General features: G+C 37.1%; 1 protein-coding gene across 2 annotated transcripts in view; it reads right to left on the reverse strand.

Moving 5' to 3' along the window:
* LOC150085207 (ATP-binding cassette sub-family F member 3) overlaps positions 1-14,871 on the reverse strand; it is a 197,423-nt gene that overhangs the window by 25,239 nt on the left and 157,313 nt on the right. For both annotated transcript variants that reach the window (XM_090373096.1, XM_090373097.1), the window contains 2 exons: positions 10,093-10,267; positions 1,734-1,914 (listed from right to left, as the gene is read on the reverse strand). In XM_090373096.1, coding sequence (XP_090229222.1) covers positions 1,734-1,914; positions 10,093-10,267 — 356 coding nt within the window. The remainder of the gene's footprint in view (positions 1-1,733; positions 1,915-10,092; positions 10,268-14,871) is intronic.

The following is a 14,871-nucleotide window of genomic DNA, read 5'->3' on the forward strand; positions in this document are numbered from 1 at the left end:
AAGCTACTAGGCTTTAAATACCAACTAAGAAATATAGAAAACAATCATCCAATAAATCCACAAGCCTTCCTAGTGTGTGAAAGACAAACCCACAAATTCCAGTCAATATCTGGGAATTTAAAATCCCCCATTATAAAACTCTCAGATTAACTGGTCCACTCTATTTCCCTGTACATTATACTCATCAGAGTCATTAGGCCTATAACACACTCCTGCTCTCAATTTATCTCCCAATGCTTATGTCGCACCAAACTGACTCGACACTGCACTGTCCAGCGATGTTGACTGGCTTCAATTCCTTAGATTTTATGTGTTTCTTAACTAATAACCCCTCCTCCCTTCCTATCCTGTCTATCCTTCCTGTACACATTGTACTCCCCAAATTCCATTTCTGCATTCCTTATATCTGTGTGACATGTCTCTGATATCCCAACAATATCTGCCTTTGATGTTTTGAGCAATACCTCGAATTCATCCATTTATAATATCTGCCTTTGATGTTTTGAGCAATACCTTAAATTCATCAAATTTATTTACCAAACTCCTAGCACTGGAAATATATGCAAGTATACATGCACCTGTTCCTATTCTTAGTACCCTAACACAACCCATGTGTTTACTTGTACCGCAATGACTCCCAGCAGTCTCTGAAATACACTGCATCTTGTTTTCCAGGCTGCTGCTCATTCCAATAGAAGTAGTGCAAGAATCACTTTCACCTCTGCCAGTGTCTACTGTTAATCTATTAGTCCTTGCATCCCCCCCCCAAGCTAGCAGTTTTCTGAGCCACCTAACACTGCCTCGATAGCATCAGCAAATATTCTTGCATCCTTTCTATTTAAGTGTATCCCATCCCTGTAGATGCAGTCTCTCCTGTTAACAAGTACAAACAAGGCTGAAAAAAATTCTACCTTTTGAGCCTTGCACAATCTTTCCAGGGCCGAATTGATCGATAAGGCTCTCATCACATACTCCCTCCTATTGTGTCTGGGCAGAATTTCAGACACTTTCAAATTGAACCCTAATTCACAGCTTTTTTTCAACAGTGACCTGTAGTTGTTAAGTAATTCCACCGGTCTTCTACTCTTAATATCATTAGTGCCAACGTGTACAACAACATCACCTTTTGTGCCGTTAAAAGATGATATCCGCTCTATGTCATCAACCTTTGTCCCTGGCAGACATACTCTGGTCCTGTTCCACCTATCCTTTTTACATATCATGTTCCCCGTTTCCCTGACAATATTTTTGTTTATTATTCAAATGATCATCATTACCACCACTGATAACAGATCACATGGGAGAATTATAAGTAAATAAGTGATCAATGAACTGGAAACAAACGCAATTCCAAGCTTCACAGCTTTAATACCAGCCAGTTTCCCATGCTAGTGTTACTATGAGTAAAAAAGGTAGAACAATGTGGTGGGGCAGTACCTGCTGGGTGTACTCATACTATGACATTATGAAAATTATAAATAAAAATTCAATACCACCATACCAGGCAAAAATTTGTCTGTATTTAGGAAGGTAGAGAAAATCACAGATTTTTATCTTCAACCAAATTAACAAGAGCTTGTCATTTTCAAGTTAACCTCAAAGGTCTATCATCAACATTGCAGGAATAAGGAATAAAAAAAAATATATGGAAATGAATCGCAAAATTATATTGTAAATAGCATTCCCACGGTATACTAACTATTTAGGCTACATATAGACTAATGATATCATACCTGGAAACCTACTGGCAAGAAACTCGACTGAAGAAACATTCATAGTTAGTTGATCTACATGGTGCTGAGTAAAATAACCTATAACCAAATTTCTGTGAGCATGTCGAATACCAGATGTTGGTGTTAGCTCTCCTGTTAACAATTTCAGCAATGTTGTTTTTCCACATCCATTATCTCCAACCTAAACAAAAACCTCTCTTTAATGCTAGCAGGGTTTAATAATTATGGGAATGTAAAAGGTTTGTAGCATATAAAGAGAAAACATGTAAATTAAACTTAAAAAAAGTTTATTTAGTTAAATTTGTAAGTGGATAATTTGAACATTTTTGAACAAGACAGAATATCAGGAAACAACCTTAACAAATATGTTAAAGTATGAAGAACATACATTACAAAACAGTATGGAGAACAATATAATTTTCCTTTCTGCACTAGTGTGATGACTAAACATCAGATTATGTGCATCTGAATATACAATATAGTGGCTGTTTTAATCATTAGTACATATGGTGATAGGCATGAGTGAATATTCCTAGCAATGCTGCATATTTTGTAAATTTTATCAGTTTTTCAGAAATTAAACACTGAAACACATCATGGTGTTTTCCTTTAACTCTCAAGCCATCAATGATGGTTGAATGAAAGTACATTCTTTGAATGTGTAACATAACAGTTCAGTTTTGCTCTAAAAATTTACAGAACAAGCAGTTTGAACATACTTAAAAATGACGAAAATCAAATCTATTACCAAACTTATGGAATTGTGGATTGGCAATCATAGAAAAGATTAATGTAGATGGTACTATTGTCTTTTGTGTCATTTGTGAAAAGAACATTCCATGCATAAAAAAATTCAAGACTGATCAATGTGTGCGAAAGAAAAATTGCCAGTGAAGTCACTTTTAACCAAGCTGTGAACTTCAAGAAAAGAGAAAAGTGACTTGCCTCGGTAAGTAGCAATATTCTTTTCTTAAACTTAAGTACTCCAGTTTCCAAACAACATTTGAAAAAAATTGTACAAATCAAAACTTTCCAGAGAAAAAAGTACCTTAATGCTATTTATGATATGATACTAGAGAAAAGTACATCTGGAAAAGCAGCAGATGCTTGTCATTATATTGATATTTTGTATATGAAAAATTAGATGGAGAACCTTCTTGTCTGAATTTGTTCACTTGTAGGGTTCTTAAAAATGTGAATCACTCCACAATTGCAAAATGTATGTCCTTGTGGGTAACACAGTGGTTATAATCCAATTCCTTCCAAAGGGTGGAAAAGGACCAAGTCCACATCTTGTCAATGATGCTAGGAATTTTTATTGACATTTTCACAATGTGGCTGAGTTAGTCAGTTTCAGAAGTCTGTATTTAAAAAAAAAAAAAAAAAAACCCTGGATTTTTTTGTCTGGCAAATTGACTGAAGAATACGTGCAATTACAGACACAATATATCGATATATCATGCTCTAATTGCTTTGGTGCTTCACACCAAAAATCTGGCAAGATTTGTGGATGATTCTTTGCGGTAATTATGGTCAGACCAAGAATTTACTCAGCTTTTCTGCATTTTTGTTAGTAATGCCACTTTTTATGTGATAAAAGAAGCCCCTACATTATGTGCTTAGCACACAGCTTATATACACTTGCAGACATAATTTGGAAGAATACAATAAACATTCTTGTTGATACCAACCAGAGAGAAAATGTATAGGAATTTTTTTTTTTTTTTAAATAGTAAAATAAATCCCACCCATATATAAAAATAGAATTAGCTGAAATTGTGAAAGCGTTAGAGAAGTTAATAAAGTTATTTCTGGTGTAAAAAAGATCTTTGTAAAAGCCTCTACACACACAGCTATTTACAGAGATATGCAATCTGGCATTCCTCTTCCATAAGAGCCTATTCTGAGATTGTGGGGCACAGTTACATGCATCACGTTGCATAGTCTATAAAAAAGTTGTCTGATTTGGATGCTGCTAAGGTATTTCTTTCTGATTCTTTGGTTATAAAATATTTGTTGTTCATTGAGACTAATTTTTCTTGGTTACCTAATTCTATAATTGACTTCAAGCATAAACCCTAAAGTGGTACAGAAATTTCAGTTAGAATTTTCAACCAACCCTGGAGCCATAGGAAAGAAAACAAGAAATAAATCTGATAATGTTTTAAGAACAAAATTTAGGATTTTGAAATTTAAGGAAAATGGATAATTTTGTTAATGGAAATGAGCAAGAAATTCCACTTCAAGTAAAACCTTCAAAGGTGTGCATTTTTAAGTTTAGCCAATTTGATGTGGAAAGATCATTCCCCAATTTTAAAATTATTTAGTATAATTCTTTGCTGAATAAATTCAGCAAAGAGCTAAATAAACTACTCACCTCCACAACACCAGGTGGAAACTTGTTCCAACAATCAAATTTTCCTTCACCTGCTAGGTGAAGGAAAATTTCTATATGTCTGTTGTGCAATCATCCTTATTCAACTTGAATTTAGGTCCCCTCATGTGTAGTCTGAGCAAGAGGAAGGATACCATAAGCATTGAGCTTACTCAATCGATTGAAAGCCTCCCACGCCTCAATCTGATCCCAGCAAAAGTGTCTGGTCCCCAGACATTGCAATTTGCAAAACTGCTTTCTGGTAAGAGCACCCTTTCATACCCCTCACCCATCTCATTGCTTTTCTCTGCACTCATTCCAACAGATCTACATTCTTCCTAAAATGAGGCTTTCAGATCAGTATGCATCGCTCAAGATGTGACTGAACCATTGCCTTAAACAACAGGATGATCACCTATGTATCAGACAGGAAAAATTCCTGGATATCATTGACAAAACCTCATGACCTGTCCTAGCAGCCTGTCTGTCCTGTTCAGAGAACTTCATGTCTGACTGTACAGTTACCCCAAAATCCATTTCATTCACAGCTATCTGCCTAATTTTTTTATAACTTATTTTAGTAGAATACCCTGATTACTGTCATTAACCATCCTACCAGCCATTGTACCATCTGCAAACATTGAGATTAAGTCTGATATGCCTTCATCAATATCATTAATAAATATTGAAAGCAACAGTGGGTCCAGTACTGAATCCTGGGGAACTCCACTAAAAACAGAAGTTGAATAAGAGGAGTACCCATTGATAACCACTCTTTTCACTCTTTGCATTCTTCCACCCAGCCATCGCTTTATCCACAGCAGCAGTTTGCCTCTAATGCCACAATACCCCAATTTATACAGTAGTCAATTTTATGAGAGCAGTGATAGCTCCTGTTAGAGTATGATACACTTTTGGCATCCATACCCTTAAAAGACTCCTCATGTATGAATGATGCACAATTCAGATTCCTCATGTATGAATAATGCAAAATTCAGTTTGTTAGCAACCAGAGCAGGATTATAAACAGTTTGGAAGATAAATACCTCAGATTTACAATGGGCCACACTGAAAAATATACATCATTGTTTACTGTAACAAAGGTTATTTATTGTAAAATGATACTTATCCTAAAACTTTTTGAATAATAGCTTGTTACTTTTAATCTCCAAGGATGATTGAGTACAAATAAATTGTAATTAAAATAATAAATAAATCTATGATAAATGTTATTGCATTAACAGCATTTTGTTGTATATTTTTTTTACATATTTTGACTATTTTTAGTCATGTTATTTGATGTCTACTAATCAGTAACTGGACTTGTGTGTATGCATAATCTCATAATCAACAGTGATTATTCACATATTAAAAATCTGCAGATAAAAGAAGAGATCATACTGAACTTATGTGGAATTTACTTAAATATGTAACTGCCCTCAAGGGTAAAGGGAAGAGTTTTGCTTTAATAAAGATGACTACAGTAGTCTCAGAGTTTTTGAATTCTATACTGTGGCACCAACTGATGATTTTACCATCAGCTACTAGGCTTTTCATACCAACTAAAAAGTACTGTTCAAGGCTTAGACCTAAATGGGTGTCAAGCTGAAATAATGAGACTCGTGGCAGAGAATAAAAATGCATGGGATGCATATAAATTATCATGTGATACTGAAGCCTATGGTAGATATAAGTAGTCTGTTATCAAGTACCAAAGGAGGTTAGGCAGTCTAAGGAAGATTATAAGAAATCTTTGGCAAAGGATGCAAAGAAAAACAGCAATGATTTCTTTTGTTATGTAAACACTAGAAGAAAGGGGATGAATCATATTGGTCCACCTGATATAAATGGTTCGATTGTAGAGGATCCTGATCATATAGTTGTCAAACTCATTGAGTAATTTGCATCTGTGTTCACACATGAGGAATTCTGTAGGGAAGTGATTTAACTTATTAAATCAATAAGAAGCTTATTAAACCCTAACAAGGAGCTGAATGATTTTGTAATAAATGAGTGAAAAGTGGAAGAAAAACTGTAGAAGATAAACATAAAAATGGTGCATGGAGTGAATGGAATGCATCCAATTACATTAAGAGAGGCAACAGAGGAGATATGCAAACCCTTAGCCACAATTGTAAGAGCATCCTTGGATTCAGGGGAGGTCCCTATGGACAGATGTGCAAATGTATCCCCAAATCAAAAAGGGGTATCAAAGGGTGACATCAGTAATTACAGACCTGTTAGCTTAGCTTCTTTTCCAGGGAAAATAATGGAGTCAGTGGTTAAAGAAGTATCTAGACAGGAGTGAAGTTTTATTACAGTCACAGTACAAGTTTGTTAAGGGGAAATGTCTGACCAATTTGATTGGATACGATGATGCAGTGACAAATGAACTGGATGCAAAAAATAATTTTGACATCATATACTTTGGTTTCAGGAAAGCAAAACTGCTGCATATAAAAGCCTCTTGTACAAAGTACAGAGTGACATTAAGCGCAAGTTACTGCTGTGGATAAAGTGATGGTTGAGTGGGAGAAGACAGAGAATGGTAACAGACGGACACTGCTCTTTATGGACTAATGTTATTACTGGAGTCCCTCAGGGTTCAGTGCTGAGCCCAATGTTGTTTACCATATTTATTAATAATAATGATGACTGTATTTCAGGCTTAATGTCTAAGTTTGCACATGATACAAAGATGAATGATAAAAATTTGATGATGCAAAGGTTGGCAGGGTGGTTAATGACAGGAACGATAGCTACTGTTATGTTATTTGGTTTTTAGAAGCATTAGCAACTAAGGCCATATTGCTCCGGGGATATGCGGTGGTCATTCCCTGACCTTTCTGCATCCTTCGTATTTGGTGGTGATGGGCTCGAACCCCGGTCTCATCAAGAAGCGTGTGATACGCACTGCTGCTCCTTCCCACCTGGCTACTGAGGCACCTGATAGCTACTACAAGGTCTAGAAAAGTCAGATAGATGGGCTGAGAATTAGCAACTGAAGTTGAAAATTGACAAATGCAAAGTACCGTAGTAATTCAGAGTAATGTACCAACTGGTTGGAACTATATCCGGGTAGTGGAAAATAAAAAAGTTCCGGGGATAACTGTGTAGTCAGATATGAAGTTCTCTGAGCAGAAAGGTTTCCAGGACAACTCAACGAGTTTTGTCAATGATGTACAAGAATTTGATAGCAGGGATATGGAGGTAATTGTATAAGGCAATGGTCAGGACACATCTTGAGTAATGTGTACAGACCTGGAGGCCACATTTTAGGAAAGATGTATAGCTCCTGCAGAAGGTACAGAGAAGAGCAATGAGATTGATGTGGAAAAATCACATATGGTAATTTTTCTAAATAAAGGTGAAAATAACAAGGAATTCACTTTAGAAATATATACTCCTTTACATAAAAAGTAAAGTGCAGCCATTATCAACCCACTGCAGGATGGAAGCCTCCTCAACAATTCATGCTGAGGGAAATGGACCATAATCTGCCACGCTGGTCCAGTGCGGGTTGGCAGATCGACCGTATTCAGCAGTCAGGGGCTTGAACCCCGGTCTACTCAAAGAGCGTATGCTACTGCACTCCCGCTCCTGACCACTTGGCTACGGAGGCCATCACTCCTTTACATACATCCTTCTAATAATCTAGGCTGCTGAAATTAATATATAACAGCAAGGTAAGAAAAACAGAGAAAGCTTTTTGAGGGCTGTACTCAGATACAACATACCACAGGGCAAACTGTGATCAGCAACACTTGATAGTTTCATCACCAACTTGCCTTTCAGTGCAAATTAGAAATAAAAATTTTATTAACTTATTCTCCATTTTCCTAAATTACCTGGACATGACATAACATAAGAAAAAAAAAAATTAGGTTAGGGAAAGCAAGAAATGAGGAAAAACTGGTAATTCATTGGCAGTCAATAGCAGCAGTACACAGATCATATTGAGAACCAGTTCCTTTATTAAATTTGGGATTCTGTATCTCTAGTTTTATGTTTAGTTTGTTTTTTTTTATTGTTATTAAAATATATCAGCAAAACTGCTGATTCATGGCAAAGTGCATTGTATTGCTATAACTACCAATTATTGCATGGGAGTGACAGCCAGCTTTTTACCACTATTTTATTGCCATTCATAACTTGGCACCCAGAATCTTCTTTTCATATAAAAAAAAAAAAATTATTATTATTATTTATTCATGCCAAGGGCATAATTTTCAGCAACATGTATCATATTCATTTTTTTGAACATGTAGCTAGATGCCCAGCTATCAATCATGATTAGTGAAAGCCAACAAAAGCTAAAAACACATGACCAATCATGTCAGATCTATGGCAAAGTAGTGATGATACTGGAATGGTAAAAGATCATTAATCTTGCCATTTCTGAGCACAATGTTCAAAAAACATCTCTGTATTCTTTGAAACACGCCATATTACTGCAACTTATAAAATTCATTTCATGGGTTGTTGTCTTTAATCTAAACTTTTCTGAGAATCAAATCATCTTAATGTTTATGTTCATTCAACTTAAAACAGATAATATCCTTCAATATACACTGATGAGCCAAAACATCATGACCACCTACCTAATATGATGTTGATCGTGCAGCCAAAACAGCTCGTACCCAGCAAGGCATGGATGCTATAAGATTTCTAAATGTGTCTTGTGGTATCTGGTACCAACACATAACCAGCAGATCCTTTAATTCCTGTAAGGTTCGTGGTTGAGACGCCACAGATCGGAGTTGCTGTTCCAACACAAACTATAGATACTCGATGAGATCGATGTCTGGGGAATTGGAGGCCAGGGCAATACCTGGAAGTCTTCCTCATGTTCCACGAACCAGTCTCGAAAGACGTCACCGCCAGAGGGGAAAACCGTTTGCCATGGAAGAGTGTACCTGGTCAGCGATGTTTAGGTAAGTGGTAGATGTCAGAGTGCCCAGCACATGGATGACTGGACCCAGAGTATCCCACCACCACCACCGGCTTGTTTTCGTCCCACGGTGCATCCAGGAGCCATCACTTCCCCAGGTAAACGATGCACACGTACCCAGCCGTCCACATGGTGCAACAGGAAACGTGATTCATTGGACCAGACGACCTCCTTCCAATCACTGAAGGTCCAGTTTCGACGCTTGCGTGCCCATTGTAGGCACTGTCGCTGGTGAACTGTGGTTAGCATGGGCACTTGGAGCGGCCCGCACCTACGTAGCCCCACTTTCAGCAGGGTTTGATGTACTGTGTGCCGTGACACATTACTCCTGTCACCAGCATTCTGATTACCGGCGAGTTGCACCACAGTCGCCCTTCTGTTGCCACATACCATCCGGGAGAGCCTTCGCTCACCTCATGCATTGATGAGCCGTGGTTGTCCATCACCTCGCTGGCGGTTTGCGGGTTCCCCCTCCTCAGACCACTTTCGGTAGGTACTAACCATGGCTGACCGTGAGCACCCCATCAGCCATGCCGTTTCGGATATGCTCTAACCCAGTCGTCTAGCCATTACAATTTGCCTTTGTCAAACTCGCTTAAGTCCGCTGCCTTTCCCATCTGAAGAACAAGAGTAACACTGATTAATGGAGCTCAGTATCATGTGTTTTTTATACAGTGTCCCGACCCGCGCCGTAGTTCACCAGTAGTTGCTTCGATTTGCATAACGACTCGTTGGTCATAATGTTTTGGCTCATTGGTGACTCATTTGTTACTAAGTGGGTTAACTATTCCTTCCCCCACACAATAAAAAAACAACTTCTATAAATTCTGAAGCACTCAGTTATTAACTCTAAATCCTACAACAGGATCCAAATCAGTAGCCTTCTGAAAGAAGAATGAAGAAAATTAATCACTGAAAAAAAAAAAAAAAAAAAATTCATTACATAAAACGTGAAAATATTCTGATCACAAATCAATATTATATACTAAATGACATTATAAATTACATACTAAATGACATTATAAATTACATACAATGCAAATACGTGATTCCATGTTGGCAGATAAGTTTACATTGAGAAGAACACTACGATCTGGAACATAGGAGAAAGAAACCTCATCCAATTGTAAAATAGGAGGAGATAAGGCTTCAGAATCAGGAAACCTCAATGTGACAATGATTTCTTTTTCTATTGGTTTTAAAACAGGTCTGAAAATGACGAAAATGGATGAATTAACTAAATACTGTATATTAAAATGCTCAAAATGTTGACATTTGTCTTACACAACAAAAAGAATTATTTCATTTACATTAAATTTGAAAGTACAGACTAATTTTTCATAATTTTCAATTTGAATAGTTTTAAAAGTGCTCTAAAAGTTTAATGAGTAAACTCCCTTTAAAATTCATGTGAAGTGTATAATTTTTGGCACATTATAATGTATTATAACTCTTGTTTAAACAAATAGAACAAAATTAAATAATTTAAGAAAACATGGATCAGGAATACCTGACATCACAGAATAATCTGTTATGCTGCACATCCTTGGTTAAATAGCAGGTGCCTCCCTCAAAATTACTGGACATATGCCATCAACTCTGGAGGCCTTGCCTTTAGGCTTGAAAAAATTTCAAATAAATAATCTTCTGCATTGCAATATAGCTCACGCTGCTTAGCATGACTCACACAGCTTCTGCTCACTGTGAAGGGTCTTTCATCTGTAAATGTTATTATCAAGTATCTGTTCAATACATCAGCAAGCAGCAGGGTAAGCTAAGACATGCTTGCATCTCCGTTCTTTACTCACTTAGCCAGTGATTTTCTATAATGTTTTTGCCAGCCTAACATTTTTTGTAATACTATTACAGATCAACTTACAGATGTTGTGCACTTCAGTACTTTTCACCATTCTGTTCCCTTTCTATGCCATCTTTCCTGCACTATTAAACTGGCCAGTTCACTAGTGATCATCTTTGTCATGTGCCTTGTGCTATATTTTATTAATGGTATATATGCATTCATGGCCTCTGTGACTACTGCTTGAAAAGGTATTCCTTTTGTATGTGTGATATAACAATGACATGAGTGATAAATATGGTGAAAGATTTTACCAGGATATTTATTGCATAGAAAAACAATATAAAGGCAAATGGAGTCTGAAAATGTTTGCCAAGTATTGCTAAACACTTATGAGGGAAATGGGGAAGGGCATACAATCAAAATCTAGACCAGTTGTTTTCAACCAGGGTGCTGCGTCACATTAGGGTTCATTCTTGTTGTGGAGGGCTTGTCAACAATGTCACTTTTCCCACTATATAACAATATAAAGGCAAATGGAGTCTGAAAACGTTTGCCAAGTATTGCTAAACACTTATGAGGGAAATGGGGAAGGGCATACAATCAAAATCTAGACCAGTTGTTTTCAACCGGGGTGCTGCATCACATTAGGGTTCATTCTTGTTGTGGATCAGGAATACCTGATTCCAGGAGGGCTGTCAACAATGTCACTTTTCCCACTCTTGAAGCATTTTACTGAATGTCTAATACTCACATCTGTGGTGTTGTCACCATAAACATTTTTGAGACTCGTACTGATTGATAGGTGTCACTTCTTTGCTAAAAAATTCAATCACCAGTCTTTGCTTGATACAGATATCTGTAACAGTCACCATTTTGAACAATTTGTGTGCTGCACTTACAAGACTGATCACAGCACCACTCAGTATGATGAAACTAGAGACGTCTAGTGACCACTCAGTGACACGCAAAATGATCTATGGTGCCACATTTGAAAGCAAAAAATTAGGAGGCATTACTTTCATACCGGTCCTCATGTACTAATGCTGGGAGCATATGCAATAAATCTGATGAATTTAATGTAATGATTAAGTCATTTAAGGCTAATATAATAGTAATAACAGAAAGAGACCTTTGAGTGGAGTAGTTTTGCAGCAGCAGCAGTATATTTTTTAATCAATTTGAGAATGAAAATCTTTATTGAAACAAAAACAACAGTTACTTTTTATACATTGCAGTATGGCCACATGGCCAGGAGTTAACAAAAGAGAAATTTATAAAAAACTTCATGGCAATTGCTCACATCTAGCTAGGGGTATACCATGTCAGGTGGAAAGCAGGTTAATATATAAATAATATTAAATAGTACATCTTATAAAGAAAACACAAAGGTATGAAAGACATTACTGAGAAATCTATAAAAGGTAGCATACAAAATAGTGAATTAATGAAACTGATTGAGGTTATAAAACAATGATACTGAGCACTGCCTGTCTATTGGCACAATCAATCACAAAATTGTTTAGGTCTGCATCAAGGGGTGACTTGGTGCATTATGGCCACAGATGATAATGTGCCATAAAACTCGTGAGCAAACAAACAAGCATCAAGGGTTTCAAGTTGTCAGGGCATCTGAGATGCAGGAATCTATCAGAGAGATATAAGTTATTGTATCAGGGGTCAGAGTGAGGAAGTTGATATGAGTTGATATCTGCTTGCAAGACTCATCAGCAGCATGTCTTGGAAAGATGGTACAGAAATTTTCTCTACCATTAACTTGATTGTTGTGACTTTGCACCAGACAACATCTATTTGAGCAGGATGACTGGATGTTGAATGGCCTGGCCATTGAAGTTTTTCTCTGCTGGGGAGGGAGCTTGCATTTGTTGAGGAGCCAGAATTTTGAAGCAAACAGTTTTATTGTGATTGAGGTAGCTGATACTCATATTTGGAAAGGAGTGGAGAATAAACAACTATATCAATGTATTTTACCAAGGTTTCTGGTCATTAACATACTTCAGTTGTTGGTGATTACTCCATCTGAGGCAGTTAGCACAATTGAGGAGCATTTGAATTTTCAAATGCTCCTCAATTGTGCTCAATCCACCTATGGTGGTGTTATTTGTTGTTATGGGTTGTTATTTGGTTTTTAGGAGCATTAGCAACTAAGGCCATATTACTCCGGGGATATGCGGTGGTCATTCCCTGACCTTTCCACATCCTCCGTATTTGGTGGTGAAGGCACAAACCCCGGTCTAATCAAGAAGCGTGTGCTATGCACTGCTGCTCCTTCCCACCTGGCTACGGAGCCGCCCCTATGGTGGTGAAAGCAGAGTTTGGGGTCAAAGATAAGTCAGAGATCTGTATATTTAAACATTATTGGGATTGGCAAATCCAAAAAGATTTGTTGAATTTTGTAGGGGCTCTGCTTGAGGGAGAACAGGATACATTCTATTTCTGTGAGTTTATCCTGAGACTGAATTGATTAAGGTAAACTGCCATCTCTTGGAACTTCATGTTAATCGTGTGACATGTGCAGAGTCATCATTTGTAGTAACTGGTATAAGGATCTTAATGTCATGAGCATAACAGATTAGATCAGGCCTGTCTTTAACGTGGAGAGATGAGGAGGAGTGAAAAAAAAAAAAAACCACAAAGAAGTTTAGGAATGCCAGTGAAATCTGTCTAGTATAAACATCTCCCCACCACACTGAAAGCTTGACCACTCAGTCCTGCAGGAGTAAAGAAAGGAAGTAGAGAATGTTCCCCCTTCCCTTTCTGATTTGGTAGTGGCTTTGAAGCAGCTACAGAAATGTAAAAAATCTGAACAGAATCAAATGTACCCTCCATGTTGTCATTATAGGTTACTGCATGTTCTGCTTTACTTTCAAAGGAGGAAAGGATATGTTGATGGTAACCAGGAGGTTGGCAGTGTTCAATCTGTATGGTAATATTAAATAAAAGGTCGTATACTTGGGAGAATCTTGTTTGATGCAAATGGGGAGAAGAGGTTTCTCTACAACTTTTAAGAGACTGGAGGAATTCATAGGTCTGGAGTACTCTACCATTGTGGAATTAACTTTTGGCAAGGGTCTTATGTTATCGATTTTCCACAAAGGTGGAAAGAAAAGCTTGATTAACAGTACCTTGTAAATGGTCAGAAGAGGATCATTGATATTGATTGGCCTAGACATTTTATAATGAACTGGAGTACACCATGTTTCCCTACTGTTGTTGTAACTGGTGTCATATTGAAAGCAGCTCTCAGTTGTTTTGTGATGCGATCCAAGTTCTGTTGGGCTTCCAGCCTCTTGATTTGTATGTGGCTTATAGAGCCTTTTGTTATTATTTAAGGAAGGGTATTTCTTTAGATTTCTTTAGAGGGCGCTGAATCTCTTTAAAAGTTACAGCTGACAGTTACAGGCTAAGCAAAAACGATAAGTGTTTGCCTTTTATTTACATGATTGTTATTTTATATTGTACTTAATACGTAGTCATATAGTTATAGTTACGCTGGTTATTTTTTATTTTTAATTTAGATAAAGAGTTTTTGTGGATTTTACTTACGATAGGTAAAACCGTTATTTCGTTCCATTTTTGTAGCCATTGTTTTTGGATATAGTGGTAGGGAATTCAAATTTTTTAATTGAGGTAGCTAGGTAGCTCTAACGCATAATTATATAGTAATACGCTTCACTGTTTCTATTTAATAGTTTCTATTCAAATACTATTGATATTTAATTTATTGATTTTATTAATTTAAACTACCATGCCCCAGACTAGAGCAGCAAAGCAACGGGCACAAAGTGGCAGGAGTGCTGTGAATCGGGGGAGAACTGAGGGAGGCAATTCTCCAACGCATCACAGCCTAAAAAAATGTGCAACTTGTGAAATGTTTGCCGAACTCTCTGGAACGGAACATGATATTGCCATGGGGGATGTCTTTGTGTGTGTGCGATGTAAGGAGTGTAAGGAAATCAGGCGACAACTCAGCGTTGTTATGGGCCTATATGAG

This window comes from Mastigoproctus giganteus, chromosome 5 (genome assembly GCF_048544385.1).
Source record: "Mastigoproctus giganteus isolate SK-2022 chromosome 5, ASM4854438v1, whole genome shotgun sequence".
NCBI classification, from domain to species: Eukaryota; Metazoa; Arthropoda; class Arachnida; order Uropygi; family Thelyphonidae; genus Mastigoproctus; species Mastigoproctus giganteus.